Genomic DNA, 27,958 nt, shown 5'->3' on the forward strand with positions numbered 1-27,958 from the left:
GGCTCCGAATCGTGGGTTTTATACCGTCATCACCTGCGACTCCTTGAGCGCTTTCATCAGCGCTGCCTTCGCACCATCCTCAACATCCACTGGAGTGACTTTGTGACCAACACTGAAGTCCTCAAGCGGGCAGAGGTTACCAGCATCGAGGCACTGCTGTTGAAGACGCAGCTGCGCTGGGCAGGGCATATTTCTAGGATGGAAAACCACCGCCTTCCCAAGATTGCCCTGTATGGCGAACTCTCCACCGGCCATCGAAATAGAGGGGCACCAAAGAAGAGGTACAAGGACTCCTTGAAGAAATCCCTTAGCACCTGTCACATCAACCATCACCAGTGGTCTGACCTAGCCTCAGATCGCAAAGCATGGAGGCACACCATCCACCAGGCTGTCTCTTCCTTTGAGAACGCACGCATAGCTGGTCTTGAGGACAAAAGGAGATTGAGGAAGAATCGCACTGCTACAGCACCAACCCCAAATCAGACTTTTCCCTGCAGCCACTGTGGCCGGACCTGCCTGTCCCGCATTGGTCTTGTCAGCCACCAGCGAGCCTGCAGCAAACGTGGACTATTGCACCCTTCTTAAATCTTCGTTCGCGAAGCCAAGCCGAGAGACCATGCTGTAATTCAATAAAGCGCTATGATCACTGCAACCACATCTCCTCTATGCATTGAACCCACTATATTATAAGTCCCATTGAGAAAGATGGACTATAAATAACACAAATAAATACAAATCTCAGCCAACTTGGTTTCATGGGAAAGTAATCTCTGCTTCTTTGAATGTCCTGGCATTTTTACTGTGATGGCTCAATGAAGGGTATTAGAAAAAGAAACAGAAGAACTAAATACAATGTCCATAGATCCAAGTGGGCAGCCATGTTGGTCTGAAGTAATAGAACAAAGTAGTAGTCAATTTGCACCTTTAAGAATATAATATAGTGGGTTCCATACAATGATGAGGCGAGGTGGTAGTGATCATAGCTCTTTTAGTAGATACATCATAGTATAGCGCTGTACTCAAAGACTGAAGGTTGGGCCAATGGGGCCAACTATATATACACTCAAGGTTCCCACGCTAGTATACTGTTGGACCATTCAAACCAGCAGGGGGCTTGTGATTGGAGCAGGGCAGCAGGGATTTGGGTCCTGCTGCCTATTGTTCCTGAGTCCCGAAGCTCGGTCATACAGGCACACATAACCTGGTGGCAGCAATCAATGATGTTGGTGAGGGTTTGACTGTAACAGTTCACCAGTTGTGACTGTTTATAGTGACACAGTTAAGTCCTGCTATCCAAACACATTCCTAGAGCTGCCACATGGAGCTATTTGGCCTTTGCATGGCAACTTCCAGGAAAGCTTAGAGAAATTTGGGTATGTTATGTCCCACACATAGCTGTGAGTAATCTCTCTCTCTCCCCCTCTCTCTCTCTGAGGCTGAACTCACAAAGAAGCACAATGTTGGAAGAAAAATAAGGCAATGGGATTATCTGTAAAGAAGAATCTTTATATCCAGGTGAATGGGTGGGTGGGTGGAGTGTTGCCAGATGCCTTCTTTTCTTCCAAGGGGGAACCTGAGAATGTAGGAAGAGACCAAAATCACATACAGAGAAACACAGAAGGAGAATCTGTTCATTCATGATGTACTAAAAGGGGAGGAGGAGGAGACATCAATGCCTCTTCCTTATTGGCTCAGAGTGTGGTCTGGGTGTAGGCAAACCAGGCAAATGCCTAAGGCACCAGCTCCCAGCAGGGGCCGGGGTGGACGCCCCCTCCCCACTCATGACATCCCCGAGGCTCTGCAGCACCTAACGAACTTCGTGAATGCTGCAGAGGGAAACCGACCAGGGTTTTTTCTTAGCTTTAAGGGGTTGGAGGAGCTCCCTCCACCCCTTAAAGCCAAGGAAAAAAGGGCTTTTCTTCTGCAGCACCTGCCGAAATCAGCAAACAGTGCAGAGGGAAACCGACTGGGGTTTTTTTTTGTTTGTTTTAAGGGGTCAGAGGAGCTCCATCGACCCCTTAAAGCCAAGAAAAAATGGGGCCTTTTCTCTCCAGCGCCTGCTGAACTCAGCGAGCGCTGCAGAAGGAAAATGACCGAGGGGTTTTCTAGGCTCACCAACCCCTTAAAGCCAAGAAAAAACAAGGCTTTTCCTTCCTTTCCAGTACCCACCGAACTTCACGAGCGCTGCAGAGGGAAACTGACCAGGGTTTTTTCTTGCTTTAAGGGGTCGAAGGAGCTCCCCCCACCCCTTAAAGCCAAGAAAAAAAATGGGGCTTTTCTGCTGCAGTGCCTGCCGAACTTGGCAAGCACTGCAGAGGAAAACCGACTGGGTTTTTTTCTTGGTTTTAAGGGGTTAGAGGAGCTCCTTAAAGCCAAGAAAAAAAGAGACTTTTCCTCTCCAGCACCTGCTGAACTCGGAGAGTGCTGAAGAGGGAAACTGACCAGGGTTTTTTCTTGGCTTTAAGGGTTCGGAGGAGCTTCCCCCAACCTCTTAAAATCAAGGGGAAAATGGGGTTTTTCTTCTGCAGCGCCTGCCAAACTCACCAAGCGCTGCAGAGAGAAACTGACTGGTTTTTTGGGGAGAGTTTCCCCGACCCCTTAAAGCCAAAAAAACAGGGCTTCCCCTCTCCAGCATCTGCCAAGCACTGCAGAGGGGATGTGCTGAGCACCGGTATAATGACGTCACCTCTTGCTTTGTGCGTGAAAAATCTACTTGGAGGGCACACGTTGGAGTTCTGCCTTGAGTCACAGAACCCCACGCGCCAGGCCTGCCCATTTTGCAATTCTAATGAAGAAGAAAAGCAAGGTTGGCCTCAGAATTGCCCTGGATGGAAGCCTAGCTCTGAGCAGGACGGAAGAAAAGCCAAGCAAATATGTAAAATAAATAAAATAAGGTCTTGACCTCCAGGAATCATACAGTTCTCTTTAGCTGCCCCAAATGAGGTGTATATGGGATTCTCTTCTCTCTTTTTGGTCCTCACAACAATCCTGGGGTAGAGTTTATGTTGAAAGGGAGTATCTAGCCACAAAGTCAGATCCAAGCTAGGTTTGGAATTTAAACCCAGTCCCCGTTCCAACCACTGTGCCACAATGGGGGTGTAAGAGTTCCTGTGTTCAATTCAAGCATTGTAAATTTAGGCCACATCATAATTGAAACACAAATAGACCACACAGAACTGAAGAGAGGCAGCCCACACCTGACTTGGACCAACTCCATGTTTAGCTTATTTGAAACAAACATTACTCTCCAATAATATATCAAGAGTATTCATTCTGCCCCGGACGGTTTGGATGTCTAAAGTCTAGGAGGATTTTAATTCTTTTTTCTAAATGCAACCTTTAGGAGCTGGTGAAGGAATCAGGAAATCCACTCAGCAAAGGAAAAGCAGAGAGATACTAGCTGCCCCATAATTGTGGAACTCCCTTCTTTTGGTGGTTCACCAAAACCCAAGGCCAAGTAAAGGCTATAAAACATTATTGTTTAAACTGGCTGTTAATCTTCAGACACAACCAGGTACAGGGCCATTGGTTCTAAAATACAGATGTTTGCTTCCATTTTGAGGATTTTATGTATTTTATGTAACCTGACAAATTAAAAAAACAAAACCAGAAGCCAGCAGATACATGAATAAAAACTAACTGTACCTGCTCTAAAACTTGGCCACAAAGATGGATTAGGAGTTAGTCACAGACTTGCCACTGGAATCCTGCAGAGAATACAGGCTGTTCTCCTCATCCTCAAGCACCTTCACAAAGGCAGGAAAACATCCATGAGGTAAATAGCATCTCCTTCAGAGTGATTGTTTTAGCCACAGTCTCCTTGCCCCTGCAGGCAGAGAAGACCGGCGGAGAAGACTAGCAGGAAAGCTATAGGAAGACTTCATTTCATACGACAGGCAACATCACCACCTAGTGACAAGCAATGGCTATACTCTTTTAAACAAAGGTTTCTTAAGTCTGGGCTAAGAGTTCTGCGAACAATTTACTGTTCCATTTCAAAAATCAGCCACAGGTGATCAGGAATACAATCTGAATGGAAAGTGGGGTGGAATTATATTTTATTGTCTCTCCTCTGCACTGAAACAGCCCCACAGCTCTGTTATTTGCCCCACTGGAAGAAAATATGGTTCTACCCAGTTTATGGTTTTGTCCAGTAGGGCAAACAGTTATTCCCTGGGGCCAACAGAAAAAAAACAGGTTGCTTACCTGTAACTGATGATCTTCGAGTGGTTATCTGTGCAGTCACACACGTGGGTTTTCCTGCTGGAACGAACCCGACCTCGGAGAACTTAAAGCTAGTCTAGGCGTTTATTTTGGCATGCATTCCCTCCTGCTCTGGGGAGCAAGCATCCACTGCGCATGCCTGGAGCGAGGGGAAGGCGCTCCACCCACCCAGTTTCTTCTAGCCACTGCATAGAGGAATCTTAAATGTAAAACGTAGCAGAAAAACCAGCAATGGAGAAGGCTGGGCGGGCGTGTGTGACTGCACAGATGACCACTCAAAGATCATCAGTTACAGGTAAGCAACCTGTTTATCTTCATCATGGTCTCTGTGTAGTCCCACACATGGGTGACTGGTAAGCTGAAGTGCATGGAGGTGGGTGCTGGTTCTGTAAAGGAACGGCATAGATTAAATATGCATATAGACACCCCCAAAATTATTGTACTTATTGTACAATATTGTACAAAAATTATTGTACAGAAAAAGAGACTGCAGGTTTCAATCAAAGATAGAGCGAAGTACAGCTTGTCCGAAGGACACGTCTCGCCATGCACGAACATCTAAGGCGTAGTGCGTGGCGAATGTCGATGTAGAAGACCAGACTGCAGCAGCACAGATGTCTTCAATCGGTATGCCCCTGGAGAAAGCCGAGGACATAGAGAGAGCTCTAGTGGAATGGGCTCGCAAATGTTCAGGTATAGGCTGTTTAGCTAGTTGATAGCATAACTTAATAGCAGCCACAAGCTATTTCGAGATTCTCTGTGTAGAAATTCTTTGCCCTTGTTTATGAGTCCCGTAGGCTACGAAAAGTCTCGAGCCCTTACGAAAAGGGCTTGTTCTGTCAATATAGTAAGCAAGGGCCCAACGTACGTCAAGATTGTGTAAAGTTCGTTGGCCCATGTCACTAGGATTCTGGAAAAAGGAAGGTAAAGTGGTCAGTTTTCCTATATGGTAAGGTGAAACGACCTTTGAGAGAAAGGTTGGATCAGGACGCAGAACCACTCTGTCATGGTGAAAGGTGTAAGATGGGTCTGTCCGGAAAGCACAAACATCGCTTGCTCTTTTGACAGATGTAAGTGCCACCAACAGTGCTGTTTTCCATGACAAAAGATGCAGTGGTATAGATGCCATTGGCTCGAAGGGAGGTTTCATTAGTTGACTTAAGACAAGAGATAAACTCCATGTCGATTGAAGTTGTTGAATTGGGGGTCTTAGGTGCAGAATGCCCTTGAGGAATGATTTTGCAGCAGGATGAGAAAGCACCGTGCGTCCTTTGATATGTGGATGGAAGGCTGAAATGGTGGCCAAATGAACTTTCAAAGAGGAGTAAGCGAGGCCAGAGTTGGAGAGAGATAAGGAGTATGACAGAATTTGACCTATAGAAGATGATGTAGGTAAGAAATTGTGCTGGGCAGCATATTGAGTAAACCGTTTCCATTTCAGAGAATAAGACTTTCCGGTGGATGGTTTTCTGGCATTTAATAGAACGTGTCGGACTTCCACAGGAAAATCTAAAAACTGATCCTCCAAGCAGTTAGTCGCAGGAGTCCTGGATTGTGATGTAGGACCTTGCCATTCTGCTGAGAAAGAAGGTCCCGAGTTTGAGGGAAGCAATGAAATACCCTGTTGGAGAGAAGGAGAAGTGTGGTGAACCATGATTGACGGGGCCACCAGGATGTTATTAGTATGCAATTGGTCTGATCTAATTGAATCTTTTGGAGCTTTCTCGTTATTAAGAAGAAGAAGAAGAAGATATTGGATTTATATCCAATATATCCCGCCCTCCACTCCGAAGAGTCTCAGAGCGGCTCACAATCTCCTTTACCTTCCTCCCCCACAACAGACACCCTGTGAGGTGGGTGGGGCTGGAGAGGGCTCTCACAGCTGCTGCCCTTTCAAGGACAACCTCTGCCAGAGCTATGGCTGACCCAAGGCCATGCTAGCAGGTGCAAGTGGAGGAGTGGGGAATCAAACCCGGTTCTCCCAGATAAGAGTCCGCACACTTAACCACTACACCAAACTGGCTCTATTAGTGGAATGGGTGGAAAGAGGTAATGAAGCGGACCTTTCCATTGGTGGAGAAAAGCATCTCTCGCAGACTGAGTGGAAGGAGGACCTTGCATATAAAAATGTGTGCATAGGGCATTGTCCGGTGAAGCAAATGCATCTATGACTGGAACTCCGAACATTTTGAAGACTGGTTGGAGATAAGATTGTTTGAGTGTCCATTTGTGATCATTCACGAGTTGGTGACTTAGAGTATCCGCTTGCTTATTTTGGATCCCAGGTAGATGTACAACTGTCAGATGTATGTAATGCTCCAATGCCAAAGAGCTAGAGCTCTCTTGCACAGATGGGTAGATGCAGTACCTCCTTGTCGGTTGATACAGAACACAGTCACAACATTGTCTGATGTGACTTGAATGTGTAGACCGTAAAGAGATGGCAGGAAAGATTTGAGTGCTTTGTGGACCGCCAGGAGTTCCAGACAGTTGATATAGAGGGATTTCTCGTAGGCTGTCCACTGTCCCTGCACTGTTAGGGTGTCGAAATGGGCTCCCCAACCCCATCTCGAAGCATCTGTCGTGACAATGGCTGATGGAGGTGATCTCAGGAATGGCATTCCTGCCAGAAGGTGATCCACCATTGTCCACCATTCCATTGATGGAAGAATGTGATGTGGAGCTGTTAGTAGGGTTCGCTGACGGTGTGGATGGAACGACCGAACGAACCACAATTGTAGGGGTCTCATGCAAAGCCTTGCATGACAGAGGACAGAAGTCGTAGCCGCCATAAGACCCAGCATGCGTTGGAAGGTGAGAGCTGTCTGGGTTGGGTGAGATATGATGGCATTGGCTAAGGTCTGAATATTGTGAACTCTGTCTGCCAGCAGATAGGCTTTGTGCATTATCGTTGATAGGCGTGCGCCTATAAATTGGATGTCCTGTGTCAGGACAAGATTGGATTTTTGGAGGTTGACTTGTAGGCCTAGAGAAGACAGGAGTGTAAGCGTGGTTGAAAGCTGCTCTTGGGATTGAGCCACAATGAGCCAGTCGTCTATGTACGGGTATATGGAAATTTTCCGTTGACGTAGTGACGCCGCCACCACCGCCATGCACTTGGTGAAGACCCTCGGTGCTGTTGATAGGCCAAAGGGAAGAGCCCAGAACTGATAGTGATTGTTCCCAACAGCGAACCTTAGAAATCTTCTGTGGCGATGGGTGATGGTAAGATGGAAATAGGCGTCTTGGAGGTCTATGAGTGCCATCCAAGTGTTTCGGGGAATTAGAGGGAGAATAGACTACATGGTGATCATGCGGAATTTTTTGTATCGGATGTGATGGTTGAGTTCGTGAAGGTTCAGTATTGGACGTTGCCCTCCATCCTTCTTTGGGACCAGAAAATATCAGGAGTAAAACCCTGTGCGATGGTATTGAGGTGGTACTGGTTCTATGGCTTCCTTGGCCAGCAAGGTAGCGATCTCTTCCTGAAGAGGTAGAGAAGGAGGGGTAGGTATGAAGCGATGGTGCTTCGGGGGCAAAGCGAACTCTACAGTGTAACCCCTGTGGATGATCACCAGGACCCATGAATCCGTTGTTATGGATTCCCACATGGGGTAAAAGGGAAGCAGCCTTGTTGTACGGGAATGAAGATGATATATCGGTGGTGGTGGTGGCATCAGCAAGTCAAAGAGACTGTTTTGTGGCCGTAGCCGCTTTTTTGGTCGACTGTGGTCATGGACGCTGATGGAATAGTTGCTTGGCCAGAGGAGCTTTTCGTTTCCAATAATCAGCTTGCATGGGGGAACGGCGACGCTTGTAGAAGGATGTTTTCCATCCTCTTTGCCTGTTAGTTTGAGGTTGTTGCTGGGTAACCCCTAATCTCTTGGCTCTCTTTCTGCTGTCATCTACTGTGGTTAAGATGTCATCAGCGGTTGCGTTAAATAAACCTTGGCCATCAAAAGGCAAAAATTCTATCTTAAACTTTATATCAGGTTGAAGTGATGATGAACGAAGCCAAGCATGTCTGCATAAGGCAATGGAAGTAGCCATGGTTCTTGAAGAACAAGCCACCTCATGTCGTACTGAGTTGATTTGTTGCTTACTCACACGGTTAAGTTCTTGCAGTATCTTTGAAGCCTGCTTTTGTGAGGTTTCAGGTAAGGATGGAACTAGTGCATTCAATTGGGATGATAAATTGAAAGAATAGGCAGCAAAATACGCTAAATAATTATGAATTTTGGATGTAGTGGTGGAAAGGGAGTAGAGCTTTCTGCCCAATGTATCCAACTTCTTTCCTTCTTTCTCTGGCGGAACAGGGTGACATGTCTGCTTTGACTTTGAAGAGGAATGGACAATCATTGAATTTGGAGCAGGGTGACTAAACAAAAATTTCAAATCTGATGCATGTATTTTGTATAAGGACTCAATATGTTTGGACGTTGATGGAACTGATGCCGGCTTATCCCAAGCTTCCTTCAATGCTTCTAAATGGACAGGTAGCATTGGTAAGAAGGATCCTGCAGGCAAGTCAGAATGGACCAGGTCATGGACCACATCCGATACCCTTGGCAAGTCTGTGGTTAGTTTTATGTTGAGTGTGTTTGCCATGTTCGTGAGTAGATCCAGATAAGCCTTGGATCCCTCAGATGGAGGTTTTGTAATGTCAGATGCAGGTGATGTTGGAGACGAGACTGAATGTGATGACTCAGAGTTTTTGGCTTCCGAGTCCTCTTGGACTTCTACTGGAGTCGAGGGTCTGTCAAGCACCTGTGTTGTCACAGAGGTTTTGTCACCATGGTAGCTTGGTCTGAATGCATGGTACGTTTGGGTGTCAAGGGAGCCGGCGATGTCTGCTTCAGTTCCTGTCGGTGTCAATAGTAGGCTTCATCCTGGTACCGGTGATGAGGGTCTCCAACGTGTTTGTAACAATGAGCTTCTTCTCAATGGCGAGGTTGATAAGATTCCTCACGGTATTGAGGTTGGTCTTGGCACCGAGCTTGGTCGGCTCATGGCACCGAGCTTGGTCACGATCACCCTCACGGTACCGAGGTTGGTCATGGTACCTATGTCGGTATTCAATGGATGGAGATCTAGAAGGCCTGTAATAGTGATGCCAGTATGGAGATGGCGACAGAGATTTGGACTGGCTGTAATAGTAGTATCGATCTCTACGTCGACTTGGAGACCTTTCTCGGTATCGACAGGCTGGAGATTCCCAATGGAGTGGGGAGACAGCAGAATCCTTAAATGCTCTTGGTGCCAACACCTCACGGAATGAATGCACCTCGAGAAGGTTGGCTCTTTTTTGGATTCGAGGTGATGGTTCCATAGACTCCGTGGCTAAGATGTTTTCAGGCAGGGACTCGTGAATGGATGGTGACTGGGATCGAATGCGTATGATCTCATCAGCAATCACATCAGTGGGCATTGAAAGTTCTGGTGGAACAATTGGTGCCATAGATTTCGATACCGAGGTTTTCGGTACCGAGGTTGTAGTCATGGTGTCAGAAGCTCTAGGATCCGGCTGGGTCCTCGAAGTCGACTTCGATGTTTTCAACTCCTGCTGTCACTTTGACGACGGTTCCAAGTGATGCTTTTTCTTGGAGTCGTCCGACTTTTTAGTATACTTACCGGACTTAAGCTTACTGGGAGCCAATGCCACTGAAACTGCCGGTTTCTCCACATCCCTTTGCAGGGTCAGGGAAGGCGGCGAACTTTGGGACCCAGAAGCGTGGGACATCACAGGCTGCAATGAAGATTCTAAAAGGTGACTCTTCAGCCTCACAGCGCGTTTTTTCCTTGCCTGTTTCCCAAACTGGCTGCAATGGATACAGGCATCGTTTCTGTGGGCCTCCCCCAAACAAAACAAGCACTGAGAGTGACCGTCTATCGAGGGGATTTTTGTCCCGCAGCGAGTACACTTTTTTTTTTATTCTTTCTTTCCATATGCCCTGAAGGGGGGGGGGGGGTAGAGGGAAAGAAGGTGAGGCGAAAGTAAAGCGGGTTATATATATATATATATATATATATATATATATATATATATATATATATATATATATATATAACGATACCAATAGAAGAATGAAGAGTAAGACGAAGGTAAGGAACGAGGAAAGACGATGGTAAAAGGTAAGAAGGCTAGCAAAGTTGAGGAGACGCAACGAGGAAGGACTATCCCGGGCGGCAGTTAGAAAGAAACTGGGTGGGTGGAGCGCCTTCCCTTCGCTCCAGGCATGCGCAGTGGATGCCTGTTCCCCAGAGCGGGAGGGAATGCATGCCAAAATAAACGCCTAGGCTAGCTTTAAATTCTCTGAGGTCGGGTTCGTTCCAGCGGGAAAACCCATGTGTGGGACTGCACAGAGACCACGATGAAGATCACAAAAGATCTTAAACCACCTACCCCTTCATGATTTGGATCTGTTTTATATCAGGCAATCTACATGCACCTGATTTTTAGAGATAGAGAAATGCTGTGTTCTCTCTGTTAACTGAACCGATGGCATCATAGGTTGGGGGTTTTTTTTAGCCCTTATATGGGTTTTTAAAAGTGATAAAGATCCATGTATCTGTAAAAGGATTCAGACTCCAGGCACATGTGGAGCAGAGAGAATCCTATACTTCCCCTCTCCCCACTGAGGAACACTAATTGAAAACAAACTTCTCTGTGTTATTACTAGCACTTTAAGGGGGAAGGGACATAAGGATGAATTCTTCATTATGTCTGTTTTGATCCTACAAATTTCTCTTCACTATCAGTTTCTTAACGGCCTCAAGAGGTGCATAATGGATACCTAGGTTCATCATCACCAATTTTTCATTTATATTCTTGTTTGGGTATCTTCCTTTTAATAGGTGGGGAAACCCAATGAAATATGCTGTGACTTGGGTCAAACTAGACAATACACTTGACAGAAGTCGGGTCATGGGTAGGGATGTGCAAAAAAAAAAAATTCGGAATTACACGGATTCGGAAGTACACGGGGAAAAAAAATTTGGATTCCCCATGCACTACTGAATACCGTATTCGGAATAGCCGCATATACGGTAGATGCACGGCTATTACCGAATATACGGCCCTAATATACCCTATGGGCCATTGAAATCAATGGCAAATAGGGTATATTTGAAGCCGCCTGGAGGGGGGCGGTTTGAGAGAGAGCCCCCAAATTTGCAGGGGACCTGCAGGGGACTCTCCCCTCCAACCCCCCCAAGTCCCAAAAAGATTGGGCCAGGGGATCCCATTCCAGGGGCACCCAAAGAGGGTGCCCCTATTCCATCATTATATCCTATGGGCCATTGAAATCAATGGCAAATAGGGTATAATTGAAGCCGCCTGGAGGGGAGGGGGTTTGAGGGAGAGCCCCCATATTTGCAGGGGACCTGCAGGGGACTCTCCCCTCCAACCCCCCCAAGTCCCAAAAAGATTGGGCCAGGGGGTCCCTGTCTTTGGGCTCCCCAAAAGGCCCATTGCCAACAATGATGGGGAAAGCCCAATTAGCCACTTCCTCCACTACAATTGCTGTGGGGAAAGTGGCTCTGGCCAGAGGGGGGTTTGAGGGAGAGGCCCCAAAACTGCAGGGCAGCTTCAGGGGATTCCCCAGCATGCAACCCCCCTGGCCCCAAAAGACAGCACCCATCTGTGGGCACCCCAAAAGGAACACTGCTCCCAATGGTGAGAAAAAAACAATTAGAGCCACTTCCTCACTGCAATTGTCATAGGAAAAGTGGCTCTGGGGAGCAGGAGGTTTTGAGGAGAGCCCCCCAAACTGCTGTGCAGCTTCAGGGCACTGTCCCACACAAAACCCACAAGGCCAAAAAAAAATTGGACCAGGGGGTCCAATTCCTGGGGCACCCAAAGCCAAACCTAACTTCACACCAGAGAATCTCTGTAGGCCCCAAATGCACTACATCCCTCTATCTAATCTATGAACCCAGTTGCCAACATCACTGCCACACAAAACACAATCTGCTCAAGGTCTGCTCTGCAGACCTGGCTGCAGCAAACCCAGATGCCAGCTCACACCCTCACCAACCCCCACACCAACCAGAGGCAATTTAAAAAACCAAAACAAAACCAGCAGAATCACAAAAGGCCAAGTGTTAAAAAAGTGGCCTTTTCACCAACAAGAAAAGGGGGACAAAAGTGGCCTTTTAAACAATGGAAATTAGGCCAAACAGCACCCCCCCAGCACCCAAAGAAAAGAGTAACAGCAGCAGCACAACACAGCACAGCAGCAACAAATCAAACACTGAATACTTTTAAAACAGTAAAAAATTAACTTTTAACAATACAGGAACTTTGCCACCCCCTCCCCTCCCCCCCCAAAAAAAACCCTTCACCCTAACCCCAAGAAATCCAAGCCACCCAAATCAGGAGAAGTAAAAGGACACTGCACTTTTAAAAGTCCTCTCACTAAATTAAGATATGGGCAAATTGGCAAAACCCCCCACCCCAGGCCCCCTCCCCAAGCAGAAACCCCCAAATAAGCTACCCCACCACCACCCAAATCTGGATAAGTAAAGGGACTCTAAGTCTTTAAAAAAAGTCCTTTTACCAACAATAAATAAAAACAAGAACCTAAAGAGTGTCTTACCTTGTCTTCTCTAGTCTAGGGAAGTCTGAGTGAGAGAGCTGCAGCTTAAGCGAAGGGCCAGCCAGCCACTGCCAGCCCTTTGCACAATCTCTCACTCACAGCATGGAGGAGTCAGCCAGGAAGGGAAGACTCCTTAGAAAGCCCTTCAAAGCATGCATTTGCAATGCATTTTGCAAATGCATGCTTTGGATTGGCTGCTGGGGCTCCTCTTCCCCCTCCCTGATCCCAGGGAGGTTAAGGCAGAGGCGGGAAGAGGCCACTGAAGGCGCCAAAGCAGCTCCTTTGAAGCTCCAGAAGCTAATTGCTGCCTTTTGAATTGACAGCTGTGTGCTTACGAATAGCTATTCGTAACTACACAGCGAGCCTATTCGGCTGCCGTATAATGGGTGCTTATGGAAGTCGGCTGCAGGCAATTCCGTATGCGGCCGAATCAGCACTGATTCGGCTGTAAATACGGCTCGGCCGAACCGAATGCACATCCCTAGTCATGGGAACTTGTGTCAGGAGAACTTGTATCTAGTTTGGTCCTCAATGGTTGATGACATTTAAAAGAACCCAGGTTCAAACCTGGCATTTTCATGTTTCCATTTGAAAAGATCTTGGTCTGCCTGAGACTCTGGAGAGCAGCTGTCACTTAGAAAAGGTGACACTAAGCTAGATGGACCAAAGGGCTGACTCATTGGGCCCTGCCAATGGATGAATAGCTGGACTGTCCATAATTTTCCAAGGGAAAAGATGGTGACAGATGATACATAGGCTTTATAGTGTTTGTACCCAGCCAGGGCCAGCCCAATAATAAAAGAAATCTCAGCAACCATCTGGGATTCCACAACATTCCAGAGGCTGCCTGCTTCAGTTCTCCAACACTTCTCTGAAAGACATTACCGTCTAGTGACACAAGGGCTATACTCTCTCATTATCTTAAGTGGGTTTGTTAAGTCCTAAAGGGCTCTTGCCTGCAGAGATTTCTTATTGAAGTCATAACTAATGTGTGAGCAAAGCCTAAGGTTGTTGCTGCCCTGTGCTTGCCGAAGAGACATACCTAAGTTTTTTAGCATCTCATTGGTTGGTTTATGTCCCCTGCATTCTAGAGATATGGTTGAACATCTTTACATTAACTGGGCAGGGCAGAGACCCACATAAACACACTGGAAGCTACCTTCTATTGAGTCAGCCCACAGGTCTATCAAGATCTACTCTGACTGGCAGCAGCTCTCCAAGGTCTCAGGTCTTTCACATCACCTACTGTCTAATTATTTTAACCTGAGACTCTTCTATGCAAAGGTGATGCTCTACCAACTGAGCCATAGCCTCTCCCCCACTACCCAGTTATAAAAGGAAGGAAATAAAGAATCATCAGATACTGCAAATGAAATACAAGAAAAAATAAATTGCATCTTGGTCAACTCTAGATCATTTTGTGACATACTCCCAGACTGCATTTCTCAAGATCTACTGAACAGAATGCTGTCAACTGGAGGAGGGGGGGATAGATTGGGAGCAAACTGAGCCAAGCAGCCCTTACAGAGCCACTTAGTAAATTATATACTAAAGCAACAGAGATAAAGCCCTTGAGCATCTCCAAAGGGCCACTTAAATGTCAATTATTGTTAATGCAGAGGGGATCCTTTGCCCACCAGCTGTTATTATAGTGCCGCAACCCCAAATCCAACAGATCTACAGTGCTCACCTCCCAATAGACATCATCGTCAAAGCAATTTTCATCTGTGGGATCACCAAAGAATGGCAATTTCAAAATGCCACCTGAAGGAAAGGACAATCAAAGCACCAAGACTATTCAGTTACACATTCTCCAGGGTGAAAAAATGCTGGCAGACTTCACTTCTTATATAAGATCTGAGCCACAGCAGAAAAGATCATATGTAAGGAAGAGCCCGTGGGATATTCTAGCTTCCTTTTCTATGTTGTTTCACACAAGGGGAAAAAGACATTTTGTATTCTCCTTGCCATAACAATGCATTTTTAAAATCACTTTCACATTTGACATACCATGTAAAAGATTTTATAATCATGGTTCTGGGTGTATTGTATCACTGCACAACATAGACACAGGAATTATTCCTTCCAGCATATGATGAATTGCAGATGGATGCAATTCATTGCCAGATGAATTCCATCCAAGGGTTCTAAAAGAGCTTGCGGATCTAATTTCTGAGCCTCATTCTCTGCTGTTGCTGGCCCCACCCTCTGCTGTTGCTATGGCTGTTGAATCAGAAGTGGGTGGGGGCTTGAGCCTTTAATTTGCACAGCTCATCCTTCCCAGAGGCAGAAGTGGCTCAGCTGCAGTAGAGGAAGGTGCTTGGAGCTAGAACAGAGCTACTGGTAAGGTGAGTAAAAGTTGATTTGCTTTTCTAAAACTGCTGGGGAGCATTACCTAGGGTTGCTGTGGGAGGGAACTGTGTGAGTGCTTGGTGCCTGCTGGAGAGGGGTTTCTGATTGCTTTTGTGTGTCTTTTGTGTAGCTGTTGCTGAGTGAGGAGAGCTTGTTTGCCTGGGGGTAGTTGCTGGCCCCACCCTCTGTTGTTGCTCTAGCTATTGAGTCAGAGGGGGGTGGGGCTTGAGCCTTTAATTTGCAAGGCTCATCCTTGTCAGAGGCGTGAGCCAAAGGGCTCTTGGCCTGTGGCCCTTAGCCTGGGGATTCTGTAGAAAGGTGGGTAGTTACTCACAAGTAGTTTCAAGTGGTAGTTGGTAGTGGGATTTAAAGAGATGTGAAGATAAAGAAAATTTTGAAATGGATTGCAGCAGTATGGCTGGTGAGGGAGCAGAGGCAGTGACATGTAAAGACTATGGGATGTTTGTATTTCTACCTGAGAGCAGCACAAATTACACTTGCAGCAAGTGTAAGTTAGTGGCCCAGCTGGAGGAGAAGATACAGGGACTGGAGGCACGATTGTCCACAATGAAGTGTATAAAGGAAGGTGAGGATTTTCTTGACAAAACGCATGAGGCGCACTTGAAAGGACAAGAGGAGGGAGAGGAAACAGTATCTCAGCAATTAGAAGAGAACCCAACACAGGAGGAGGGTTCCTGGAAAAATGTAACCCGAAAGAGAAAGAAAACCAGATGTTCTGAGCCTCTGCTGCTCAGCAATAGGTTCCAGGATCTCCTCACAGTAACTGATTCTGAACCACTGGAAAAAAGGCTACTTTCCAGCCTCCATGAAGCTTGAACAAAGTTTCTCAGAATCCTGTGGATAAGAAACCTGGAGCTTCTGCTCCCCAATATAGGAAGAGGAAGGTGGTGGTGATTGGAGACTCCTTGCTCAGAAGGATGGAGCCCAAAGTGTGCCAATTGGACTTGTCATTCTGAGAGGTCTGCTGGGTGCACACATCCAGCATGTGACAGAAAGAATTGGAAGATTTATCAAACCCCAGATTACTATCCTTTCTTGCCGATCCACGTGGGAACGAATAATACTGCCCATCATAGCCCTGAACGTATTAGAAAAGACTATGTGGCTTTGGGTCAGAAGGTGAAGAAGCTGGGCACACAGGTTGTATTCTCATTAGTGCTCCCTGTTGAAGGCCATGGCTTAGGATGAGAAAGAAGAATACTTCAAATAAACGACTGGCTGCATCAATGGTGTCATCAGGAAACATTTGGATTTCTGGACCATGGCTTAAGCATTCGAGATGGTGGTCTTCTATCGGAAGATGGTTTCCACCTTACGGCGGTAGGAAAAAGGGTGTTTGGTAACAGCCTTGCTAACCTAATAAGGAGGGCTTTAAACTAAATTGTATGGGGGAGCGAGACAATAATTTAAAGCCTTGTATGATGCCAGAAACTGGGGATAAGAACATTAAAGATTTGCAGAGAGTGGCGCATATGCTAGGTAATGTTAACTTGCAGGTTTGTACAGAAACTAAACTCTCGGGATGCATAAAATGTGGATTCCGATGTCTCTACACTAATGCACAGAGTATGGGAAACAAACAGGAGGAACTGGAAGTCCTAATACAGGAAGGAGACTATGACATAATAGGCCTTACTGAAACTTGGTGGGATGACACCCACAACCAGAATATTAGGATTCAGGAGTACAACTTATTTAAAAGGGACAGGCAAATGAGAAAGGGCAGAGGCATAGCAGTATATGTGAAAGAGGTATATACTTCTGAGGAAATATGTGAATCTGAGCGTGGCAGCTCAGTTGAGAGTCTCTGGGTAAAAATAAATGGAGTAAGAAATAACAGTGATATTATTGTGGGGGTCTGCTATAGACCACGAAGCCAGGCAGAGGACTTGGATGAGATACTTCTACAGTAGATTGCAAAGTTCTCCAAGAGAAGGGATACAGTGATCATGGGAGATTTCATTTACCTGGACATCTGTTGGAAGTCCAACTCTGCTAAAAATGAAAAGTCAAATAGATTCCTGACTTGTCTTGCTGACAGCTTTCTTTTCCAGAAAGTGAAGGAAACAATGGGATCTGCTATCTTGGATTTGATTCTCACCAACAAGGAAGAATTGATTGAAGAAGTGGAAATAGTGGGCACCCTGGGCAGTAGTGACCATGTGATTTTGGAATTTACAGTCTTAGGGAAGGGAAAAGCTATACGTAGTCAGACTTATAGGTTGTACTTCAGAAAGGCAAACTTCAAGAAACTTAGAATTATGCTGGGTAAAATTTCATGGTCAGAAATACTTAAGAAGAAGGGAGTTCAGGAGGTGTGGGAGTTTCTTAAAAGCAAAATACTGAAAACTCAATCACAGACGATTCCTATGAGAAGAAAAAATGGAAAAAGCCTAAAGAAGCTGAGTTGGCTCCATAAACAGCTCTCTAAAGACTTGAGAAATAAAAAAGACTCCTTTAGGAATTGGAAGGAGGGCTTATAACCAAGGATGAATATAAACAAATCACCAATGTTTGTAGAGAAAAAGTTAGGAAAGCTAAAGCTCAGTATGCAAAAATGCTAAAAACAATGTTCAGAGTAAGAAAAAGAGCAAGGACATGGTAGAACTCCAAAGGGATCTGTTGAGGCTGGGTGAGTGGGCGTCAACGTGGCAGATGCGGTTCAATGTGGCCAAGTGCAAAGTAATGCACATTGGGGCCAAGAATCCCAGCTACAAATACAAGTTGATGGGGTGTGAACTGGCAGAGACTGACCAAGAGAGAGATCTTGGGGTCGTGGTAGATAACTCACTGAAAATGTCAAGACAGTGTGCATCTGCAATAAAAAAGGCCAACGCCATGCTGGGAATTATTAGGAAAGGAATTGAAAACAAATCAGCCAGTATCATAATGCCCCTGTATAAATCGATGGTGCGGTCTCATTTGGAGTACTGTGTGCAGTTCTGGTCGCCGCACCTCAAAAAGGATATTATAGCATTGGAGAAAGTCCAGAGAAGGGCAACTAGAATGATTAAAGGGCTGGAGCACTTTCCCTATGAAGAAAGGTTGAAATGCTTGGGACTCTTTAGCTTGGAGAAACGTCGACTGCGGGGTGACATGATAGAGGTTTACAAGATAATGCATGAGATGGAGAAGGTAGAGAAAGAAGTACTTTTCTCCCTTTCTCACAATACAAGAACTCATGGGCATTCGATGAAATTGCTGAGCAGAAAGGTTAAAACGGATAAAAGGAAGTACTTCTTCACCCAAAGGGTGATTAACATGTGGAATTCACTGCCACAGGAGGTGGTGGCGGCCACAAGTATAGCCACCTTCAAGAGGGGTCTAGATAAAAATATGGAGCACAGGTCCATCAGTGGCTATTAGCCACAGTGTATGTGTGTATATAAAATTTTTTGCCACTGTGTGACACAGAGTGTTGGACTTGATGGGCCGTTGGCCTGATCCAACATGGCTTCTCTTATGTTCTTATGTTCTTATGACCCATTGCGACGGCAGGATAGTGAAATTGTAACAGGTAATGAAGAAAGGGCAGAACTGCTCAATTTCTACATTTCCTCAGTCTTTTCTTCTGAGGGAAACTGTGCTCAACATGGCAAAAACAGAACATATAAGAAGGGTTATGAAGTTCCAACATAGGATCAGCATAAGGGTAGTACATAAACACCTAGTTTCTTTAAATGAAACTAAGTCCTCAGGGCCAAATGAATTGCATCCAAGGGTTCTAAAAAAGCTTGTGGATGTAATTAATGAGTCTCTGACAATTGACAATTCTTGAAGTACAGGAGAGGTGCCAGAAGATTAAAGGCAGGCGAATGTTGTCCCCATCTTCCAGAAGGGGAAAAAAGACGATCCGGGTAACTACTGACCCATCAGCTTGACATCTATACCTGGAAATTTTTTAGAACAAATCATCAAACAGTCAGTCCTGGAACATTTAGAAAGAATGAATATGATTACTAAGAGCCAACATGGTTTTCTCAAGAACAAGTCATGTCAGACTAACCTGATGCCTTTTTTTGAGAAAAAGTGACTACCTTGCTGGATCAGGGGAATGCTGTAGACGTCATTTATCTTGATTTCAGTAAGGCTTTTGATAAGGTTCCACATACTATCCTTGTTGACAAGTTGGTAAAATGTGGTTTGGATCCTGTTACCGTTAGGGTAACTGGTTGACAGATCGCACCCAAGGAGTGCTTGTGAATGGTTCCTCATCCTCTTGGGGAGGAGTGACAAGTGGAGTGCTTCAAGGATCTGTCCTGGGATCTGTTATGTTCAACATCTTTATAAACGATTTGGATGAAGGAATAGCGGGAATGCTTATTAAATTTGCAGATGATACTAAATTGGGAGGGGTTGCAAATACAGAAGAAGACGGAAACAGGATACAAGATGACTTTGACAGGCTGGAAAACTGGACTAAAACCAATAAAATGAATTTTAACAGGGATAAATGTAAAGTTCTGCATTTAGGGAGGAAAAATCCAATTCATGGTTATAGGATGGGGGAGACTTGTCTTAGTAATAGTATGTGCAAAAAGGATCTAGGGGTCTTAGTGGATAATATGCTGAATATGAGTCCAGTGTGATGCGGTGGCTAAAAAGGCAAATGCAATTTTGGGCTGTATCAACAGAAGTATAGTGTCCAGATCACGTGATGTGATGGTATCGCTTTACTCTGCTCTGATAAGACCTTACCTGGAGTATTGTGTTCAGTTTTGGGCACCACATTTTAAGAAGGATATAGAAGAAGAAGAAGATATTGGATTTATATCCCGCCCTCCACTCCGAAGAGTCTCAGAGCGGCTCACAATCTCCTTTACCTTCCTCCCCCACAACAGACACCCTGTGAGGTGGGTGGGACTGGAGAGGGCTCTCACAGCAGCTGTCCTTTCAAGGACAACCTCTGCCAGAGCTATGGCTGACCCAAGGCCATGCTAGCAGGTGCAAGTGGAGGAGTGGGGAATCAAACCCAGTTCTCCCAGATAAGAGTCTGCACACTTAATTACTACACCAAACTGGAACAGGTCCAGAGGAGGGCTATGAAGATGGTGAGGGGTCTGGATGTTTAGCCTGGAGAGGTGATAGGACGGCTGAGAGGTGATAAGATCACCATCTTCAAGTACTTGAAGGGCTGTCATATAGAGGAAGGTGTAGAATTGTTTTCTGTGGCCCCAGAAGGTAGAACCAGAATGAATTGGTTGAAATTAAATCAAAGGAGTTTCTGGTTCAACATTAGGAAGAACTTCCTGACCGTTAGAGCGATTCCTCAGTGGAACAGGCTTCCTTGGGAGGTGGTGGGCTTCCTTGGAGGTTTTTAAACAGAGGTTAGATGGCCATCTGACAGCAACGAAGATCCTGTGAATTTAGGGGGAGGTGTTTGTGAGTTTCCTGCATTGTGCAGGGGGTTGGACAAGATGACCCTGGAGGTCCCTTCCAACTCTATGATTCTATGATTCCTCATCTTCAGAATGTGCCCCTTCAATAGATATATTTTTCTCTTTTGCCAAAAGCAATTTCTTGATTTATTTGAAAACTAAGGGCTGAAAGTCTCAAAAATGCGTGGAGAGTAGCAGCAGCTCTAGGGGAAATGGCTGGGGAGGAAAGTTTCATATCTACCCTTGACCTTGAAAGGATTTCCAAGAGATCAGGAGAAGAGGCACTCATTTCCAAAGGCCATACTAAATGTGATCCAGATAGGTCTTTTGGGCCTAAAAAGTAACTTGGTAGGGGTTATATGGATCAGATCTTTTGGCCAAACCACCCACTATGACCCACCACTGAATGCTTTATCAGCCTACTGTCTTTCATTAACTTAAGAGTCAGAAGAATATAATATCTTCTTATATTAGAGAAACACTCAGAAACCACAACCTTTCTAAACTAGGCAATCAAAATGTACTTCATCAGCCACACCATGTAAACAATTATACAGTGATAGATTAAAAATACGATTATAGCATGTCAACAAGCAGGCTGCACATTGGCTGAAATTATGGTACATCCACACTGCATGCTGAGATTTAATTTTTAGAGATTCTAAACAGAGAGTACAATGTTAAAATAAATAACATCAATAGCATCTCACCCAACAAAATTTTTAATGCAAAACTCAGGACAAAACTCAGGACAGTGATTCAACAGGGACCATGATCAGGAAACAGGGACTGCCCTAGTAGGTAGGTAAACAGTTGCGGAACATATCCACTCACCTACAATGGCCCCTCCAGCCAAGGCCATACCCAAAGACACAGCAATGCCAGCTGCCTGGAACCCCCCTTGGATACTGGGTGTCCTATTCGCATAGGCACCACTGAAGTCAAAAGCATGGATAAGCCTACAAGGAAGGGAAACATGGGGAAAAGCAACAGTAAGACTGTCCTCCAAATTAAGAGAAATTATTTCTGTGGGGAAAAAAAACCAGCATAGTGTGATGTTTAGAGCAGGGGTGTCAAACAGGTTGATGATATTGGATTTATATTCAGTTCATTTATTGTAATTAGCCATTGGCTACAAATCTACAAAAATCTCAAGAGAAAGGAAAGAAACTAGAAGTTAAAACATAACAACAGATGCAATACAATGGCAATAACAATAAAGATGTAGACAGAAATCCAAAAGTTATCCCTTTGCTTTGCCACTATGGCACATATTTTCTTTGCTGCAAGGGCAAAGACTGAAACTTTCTGGAAGATATAAGCATCAATATCAGATAAAAGAAATACTATTTTTTTCCTCAACTGAATAAGCACTTAGACCTGACAGAATTCCATCTAAAAATTTGTCCCTTGGCCTGGAACAGAGAGAACAGAAAAGTAAATAGTAAAGTAAGTCCTCAATTGCATGAGAACTGCAAATGCAAAAACGCTGGGCCACTGGAGTTTGATTAAAACGACCTTCCATGACTGCTGTTGGCACTGACTGGAATCATAAGGAAGTAAAGTTCGCTCTAAGAACATGATTAGAAATGTTAACTAAGTATGGTGATCTTGTGTGTTCCAGTTTAATTAATTTGTACCATGGTGCTGTTTTTGATTTTAATATTAAGGTATGATCTAGGGCATCAGAGTCAAATATCCATTTTCTAAGATGGGATTTGTAAGTTGTGGATCCCAAGAGGTCATCAGGGATAAGGTATCTTGAGCGTATGCTATTAATAAACTCAAGGCGCTGAGGGTCTTTAGAAGAAGAAGAAGATGATGATGATATTGGATTTATATCCCGCCCTCCATTCTGAATCTCAGAGTCTCAGAGTGGCTCACAATCTCCTTTATCTTCCTCCCTCACAACAGACACCCTGTGAGGTAGGTGGGGCTGAGAGGACTCTCACAGCAATTGCCCTTTCAAGGACAACCTCTGCCAGAACTATGGCTGACCCATGGCGATTCCAGGAGGTGCAAGTGGAGGAGTGGGGAATCAAACCCAGTTCTCCCAGATAAGAGTCCGGGGGCTGAATCAGGCCCATGGAGGGTTCCTATCAGGTCCCCAAGCAACCAGCCGTCATCTGCTTCCTTCTCCCTATATCTTGCTTCCTTCTGCATAACAGCTTGCAAGGCTTTTGCAGCCAATTGCACACAGGAACTACAGAGCAAAGCCTCTGTTTTCTCCATTGGCTGAGGCACCTCCCTTGGGGAGGAAGAGAGGCAGAGCTTATTTTTCCAGGTTCTCTCAATTGCACACTTACTGAGCCAAGTTTTTCTTCCTTCTATTTGCTGAAGCTCCTCCCCACCCCCACCCTCAGTCCCCTGGGGAAGGAAGGAAAGAGCCACAGCTTCCTTTGCCCAGTTCCCTGGTTGCCATGGGAAAAATACAAAGAAAGCATCTTTAAGACTGAGTGCTAATGTTTTAACCATGTTTTAAGTTTTTAAATTATATATATATTTGTGTTTGTCTATGTAAAGGACACAATCTGTATAAAGGACATATCTCTGCTACCTAATATTAAATAGGTACACACATGGTGCAGCCTGACATGGCTCGACCTAACCCAACATGGCCTGGCCTGACAAGGTCTCATTTATGTCAGATCCAGCTCTCATAACAAATGAGTTCGACATCCCTGGTTTAGAGTGTCTGGCTAGGACTTGGTGGACCTGGCTTCAAATCTCCAATCTGTCATTAAACACACTGGAGGACCTTAGGCCTCCCAGGCTAACCTGCTTCACATAGTTGTTGTGAGAGTAAAATGGGAGGGGGGTGACACTAAAATGTCTCCTTGAGCACCAAAAGCTGAATTAGCATACAATGTATCCTAAATGTATATGAAAAGAGTGCCTGGCAGCAAAGATGAGCTTCAAAAAATGACAGGCTACCACAAAATGAAATGCAATTTAGTAGCCAGGCTGTATGTGGTTTTAGTTCTAGCAATTTTCCCGTCTCCCCAAACCTTGTCCAATGGTGTAATCAAAATCACCGCACCCTTCAGTTCCATAGCTTCCTTCTGTGGCAGCAGCGGCTGTGACAGCTCCCACGATGCCCCCAATTAGCCCTGGCATGGCATGTAGGTTGTGGATGCCACATGTGTCTTGGATATGCAGCTTGGACTCTAAGAAAGGCTGGCAGGAAGAAGGCATAGTTGTTCAATGCTGGTCTTTTTCTTAAGCCATCCTCATCCATCTAGTCTGGTCCCTTGCATGGATAAAAATATCTATACAATGGAATCAGCCACAGCTATCATTTAGGACTCCAGAAACTTGGGACCTGCTGGGGGGGGGGGGGAATGAGATTCTAAAAAACACCCTAATTTGTGGATTAAACTTCCACTTCAACATTAACATTAACTGGGTGGCATTCTGGACGTGGAACTGTTCTGGCAACATATTGAATTATGTGAGCAACTCCAAAAGGTATTCTCCACAGAAGCCATCCCCACTAGAAGGAGGAGGTGGAGGACGGAGGGGGTAGGAGTTAGAACAGACACATGATTTCCTTTCCCCACAAGCCCCCAAATGTCCCCTTTTTGTTCTAAAGGATTAGCTAAATGCATGGACCATAAACACTTAGTAACAAGTACAGAGCCACAATATGATGTAGTTGTTAGAAATTGTGACTGGGAAGACCTGGGTACCCATGCACCTGTGAAACCTACTGGATGACCTTGGGCTAGTCACTCGCTCTCCGACTAACCTATCTCACAAGGTGTTGTGAGGATACAATGGTATGAGGGAGAACCATGTCCACTACTCTGAGCAACTTGATGAAAAAAGAAGAATTGCAGATTTATACCCCGCCCTTCTCCCTGAATCAGAAACTCAGAGCAGCTTTCAAGGACAACCACTGCCAGAGCTATGGCTAACCCAAGGCAATTCCAGCAGGTGCAAGTGGAGGAGTGGGGAATCAAACCCCGTTCTCCCAGGTAAGAGTCTGCACACAACCACTACACCAAACTGGCTCTCAGAGCAGGATAAAGGTGCGGCAGCTTAATGAACCTTCCATGTATTACAAGCAGCATGCACCTCAATAGCAAGGGCTGGGATAGACAATAGGGGATGGATAGCATCTGTATGGGTGGGCTTCCCAAAGCACTGCTAGAAAAGTGCTGTTTTCAAACACTGAGTGCAGTCTTGCAAAGCTGACACACACAGCTTTTTAAAGACCATTTGCTCCAGGAAAAGACTCGCCTTCTTGTTCTCATCCTATACAGGCAATGTAGCTAAACTCAAGAGATGCTCTTACTGTAACAAAGACAAAACCAACAGTAGACACGATGCCACAGATAAACCCAATAATTAAGGAACCATATGGGGCCAGCATCATCTCTGCAGCAGTCCCGACAGCCACACCCCCTGCCAGGGTAGCATTCTGGATGTGGACCTGTGCAAAACAAACAAAATGTCAAGCATCGATATTTCTCAATAATCAGCCTTTTATTATTGAATCAAAAGTTCCTTTATTGTAAAAACTCCATAGCTTTGCCAAGGACCGAATCCTTGGAAGTAATGACGTATACAGATTCAAATAGTTACTTTATAGGTTAACTTCAAAGAATAACATACAGATGCAATTTGAGTCATGGGTTCAAAGGCTACTACATAGTATCTCTTTTATTGCTAAGGAATGCAGGCTAATAAAAACATCTCCCCTTCTCACACTTTCTCTGAGAGCAGATAAGACCTGGCTGTGTGAATCTAGGGGAGAGGCACATTACACTGTTACTTACAAGGCTAACCTAAACATCCTTGGGCCAGATGGATTTATTATGCACCCTTCGGTTGTAAAGGCGGGGGGAGCAGGCCAGAGTGGTGTTCTGCTCTATGTCTTGTGGGCCATCATGGCACACCGAAATATGCATGCTTGACACAAACAAATAAATAAATGAGAGCCTTTCGATGCTAGCAGTAGCCCCAGAATTTTGTCTCTCTCTCCTCAGAGAGAGGTCAGCTTTGTCTCTTCTGGAATTTGGCAGTTGAAGACAAACGCTTTCCAGAAAGTACTGGACTTATAAATTTCAGATAGAACTGCTCCTCAGGTTTTGATTATGGTGTGTTCGCTCTTGATGTTTTATGATTCCCGGTATCCATTTTTGTTATATTGTTTGGATTTACTATAGTCTTTCTCTATTTCCCAGTTCATTTTTTAGCAAAAAAAATTTCATCATCTGTATTACCTACTCAGACTGGCAGCAGCACTCCAGACTCTCAGGCTAAGGTCTTTCACATCACCTTTGAGTGGGAGATGCTGGGAATTGAACCTGAGATCTTCGGCATGCAAAGCAGATGCTCTACCAGAGTCACAGCTCTTCCCAAATTAAATTCATCTATACATTCAGCCAAAGAGGAGCCATGCACCCTGTAAATGACATTCCTGTGCAGCAAACTAGCAGATGACAATGTGAAGATTGCAAAACCTCTGGCTAACTGTTGTGTCTTGCAATTCGCTCCCTGTAATTACAACACTGCACGAGTGCACAGTGCATGGAGGTGACCAGTGGGAAACCACAGGTTGCCAGACGCAAGGACTAAATGCAACTCGCCTATGTGTCAGAACTCAAGAACGTCAAACGGATCCCATACTTAGTTACAAAGCTAGGATTTTATTGAAGAGAACTAGGTGCTGGAAAAGGCAAGATAACAGTAATGGCGAGAGCCAGCATCAGCTTGATTTTATACACGTAAAGCAAACATCTCACAAAGCCACAATTCACATCTCAGGGCGCAGCTGTCTTCTCACCATCACTATCAGTAGAGAGGATGCCTCCCTACTTCGAAGGCCATGCTGTTCGGCTTCAAAGGGTCCCAGTGTGAGAATGTGCAGAGACAAGACATAATTCATTCTACAGCCCCAAATATTTTGGATACCAGTGGGGCAAGGTTAATTACTATTCAGGCACTCTGGGTTAAGCAGAGGTTACAACATGGAGTCAGTTTGGTTCAGTTACAATACAGCTTTAAGGCACAGTAAAACTACCATACAGCATTGGTCACATTATAGGGGACCAGCAGCAAAGATACAAGTTCTGACATACTGCCCCCCCTAAGCGCCCCCTCCCGCGGGACCGACTTTGGGCTTGTGCGGGTACAGTAGGTGAAACTTTTTCAGCAGTTGCGGAGCCACTACGTTCTGAGATTCGACCCACTCGTCACAGCTCGGGGGGAAGTGTTTCCACCTGATCAAATAATACAGTTTCCCCCGTTTGACTCTGGAGTCCAGGATCTCCTGGACTTCATGGTGACTCTGACCCCTCACTATCGTCGGAGGGGGCGGCGGGGCCCTGGGATGGAAGGACGTAGCACCAGGGTCTTTCCGAAGCAAGCTGCAATGAAAAACAGGATGGATCTTACTTAGAGACTTGGGTAGTTCGAGTTCTACCGTTACTTTATTTATTACCCTTTTGATTTTGAAAGGTCCGAGGAACTTCAGGGCCAGTTTGCGACAGGACTGAGGAAGGGGGAGGTTTTTTGTTGACAGGAAAACTGTATCCCCCACCTTTAGGTCCCACTCCGGAGAGTGTTTTTTGTCAAATTGTTTTTTGTATGCTTTTTTCGCTTCTTCCAGGTTTTCCTGAATTCCCTTCCAGCCTTCACGAAGTCCCTCCCACCACTGTTGGCACGATGTGGGTTGGGATGGGCTAGCTGGGAGGGCGAGCGTGGGGAACGGCTTGCCCTCGTAACCATTGATGATTTGAAAAGGGGAGGTTTTGGTTGAGCTATGGAGGCTATTGTTGTAGCCGTATTCTGCAAAGGGGAGGAGGTCTACCCAGTTGGACTGTTGGAAATTAATGAAGCAGCGGAGGTATTGCTCAAGAAGGCCATTAACCCTCTCCGTCTGTCCGTCCGACTGGGGGTGGTAGGCAGAACTCAATCCCTGCTCAATACCAGCCAGTTTGCAGAACTCCCGCCAGAAGTTGGCAACGAACTGTGTTCCGCGGTCACTAATGACCTTGTCTGGGAATGAGTGTAGGCGTACAATGTGAGTGAAAAAGAGCTGGGCGAGTTTTTTAGCGGTAGGTAATTGTTTGCAAGGAATGAAGTGAGCCTGTTTTGAAAAGGTATCGACTACGACCAAGATGACTGTTTTGCCCTGCGAAGGCGGGAGCTCCACAATGAAGTCCATGGAGACTACCGACCAAGGTCGGGTGGCCGTAGGGAGGGGGACTAGGTGGCCCGGAGGTTTGCCCCCCCTCCGTTTTGCCATGAGGCACGTGGGACATGAGAGTACAAACTCTGAAACATCTTTTTTCATTTTTGGCCACCAAAATTGGCGGGTGAGCAAGTTGAGCGTTTTGACATAGCCAAAGTGGCCGGCCAAGCGACTTGAGTGGCAGC

At 45.5% G+C, this 27,958-nt stretch overlaps 1 protein-coding gene across 1 annotated transcript in view; it reads right to left on the reverse strand.

The window, feature by feature from the left end:
* Positions 1-1,485: 1,485 nt before the first annotated feature.
* RHCG (Rh family C glycoprotein) overlaps positions 1,486-27,958 on the reverse strand; it is a 78,776-nt gene continuing 52,303 nt past the window's right edge. Inside the window, exons 6-11 of the mRNA XM_060260219.1 lie at positions 24,870-25,007; positions 23,613-23,749; positions 21,407-21,531; positions 14,512-14,585; positions 3,646-3,746; positions 1,486-1,573 (exon numbers count right to left, since the gene is read on the reverse strand). Coding sequence (XP_060116202.1) covers positions 3,675-3,746; positions 14,512-14,585; positions 21,407-21,531; positions 23,613-23,749; positions 24,870-25,007 — 546 coding nt within the window. The 3' untranslated portion in view covers positions 1,486-1,573; positions 3,646-3,674. The remainder of the gene's footprint in view (positions 1,574-3,645; positions 3,747-14,511; positions 14,586-21,406; positions 21,532-23,612; positions 23,750-24,869; positions 25,008-27,958) is intronic.

This window comes from Heteronotia binoei, chromosome 19 (assembly GCF_032191835.1).
Source record: "Heteronotia binoei isolate CCM8104 ecotype False Entrance Well chromosome 19, APGP_CSIRO_Hbin_v1, whole genome shotgun sequence".
Taxonomy (NCBI): Eukaryota; Metazoa; Chordata; class Lepidosauria; order Squamata; family Gekkonidae; genus Heteronotia; species Heteronotia binoei.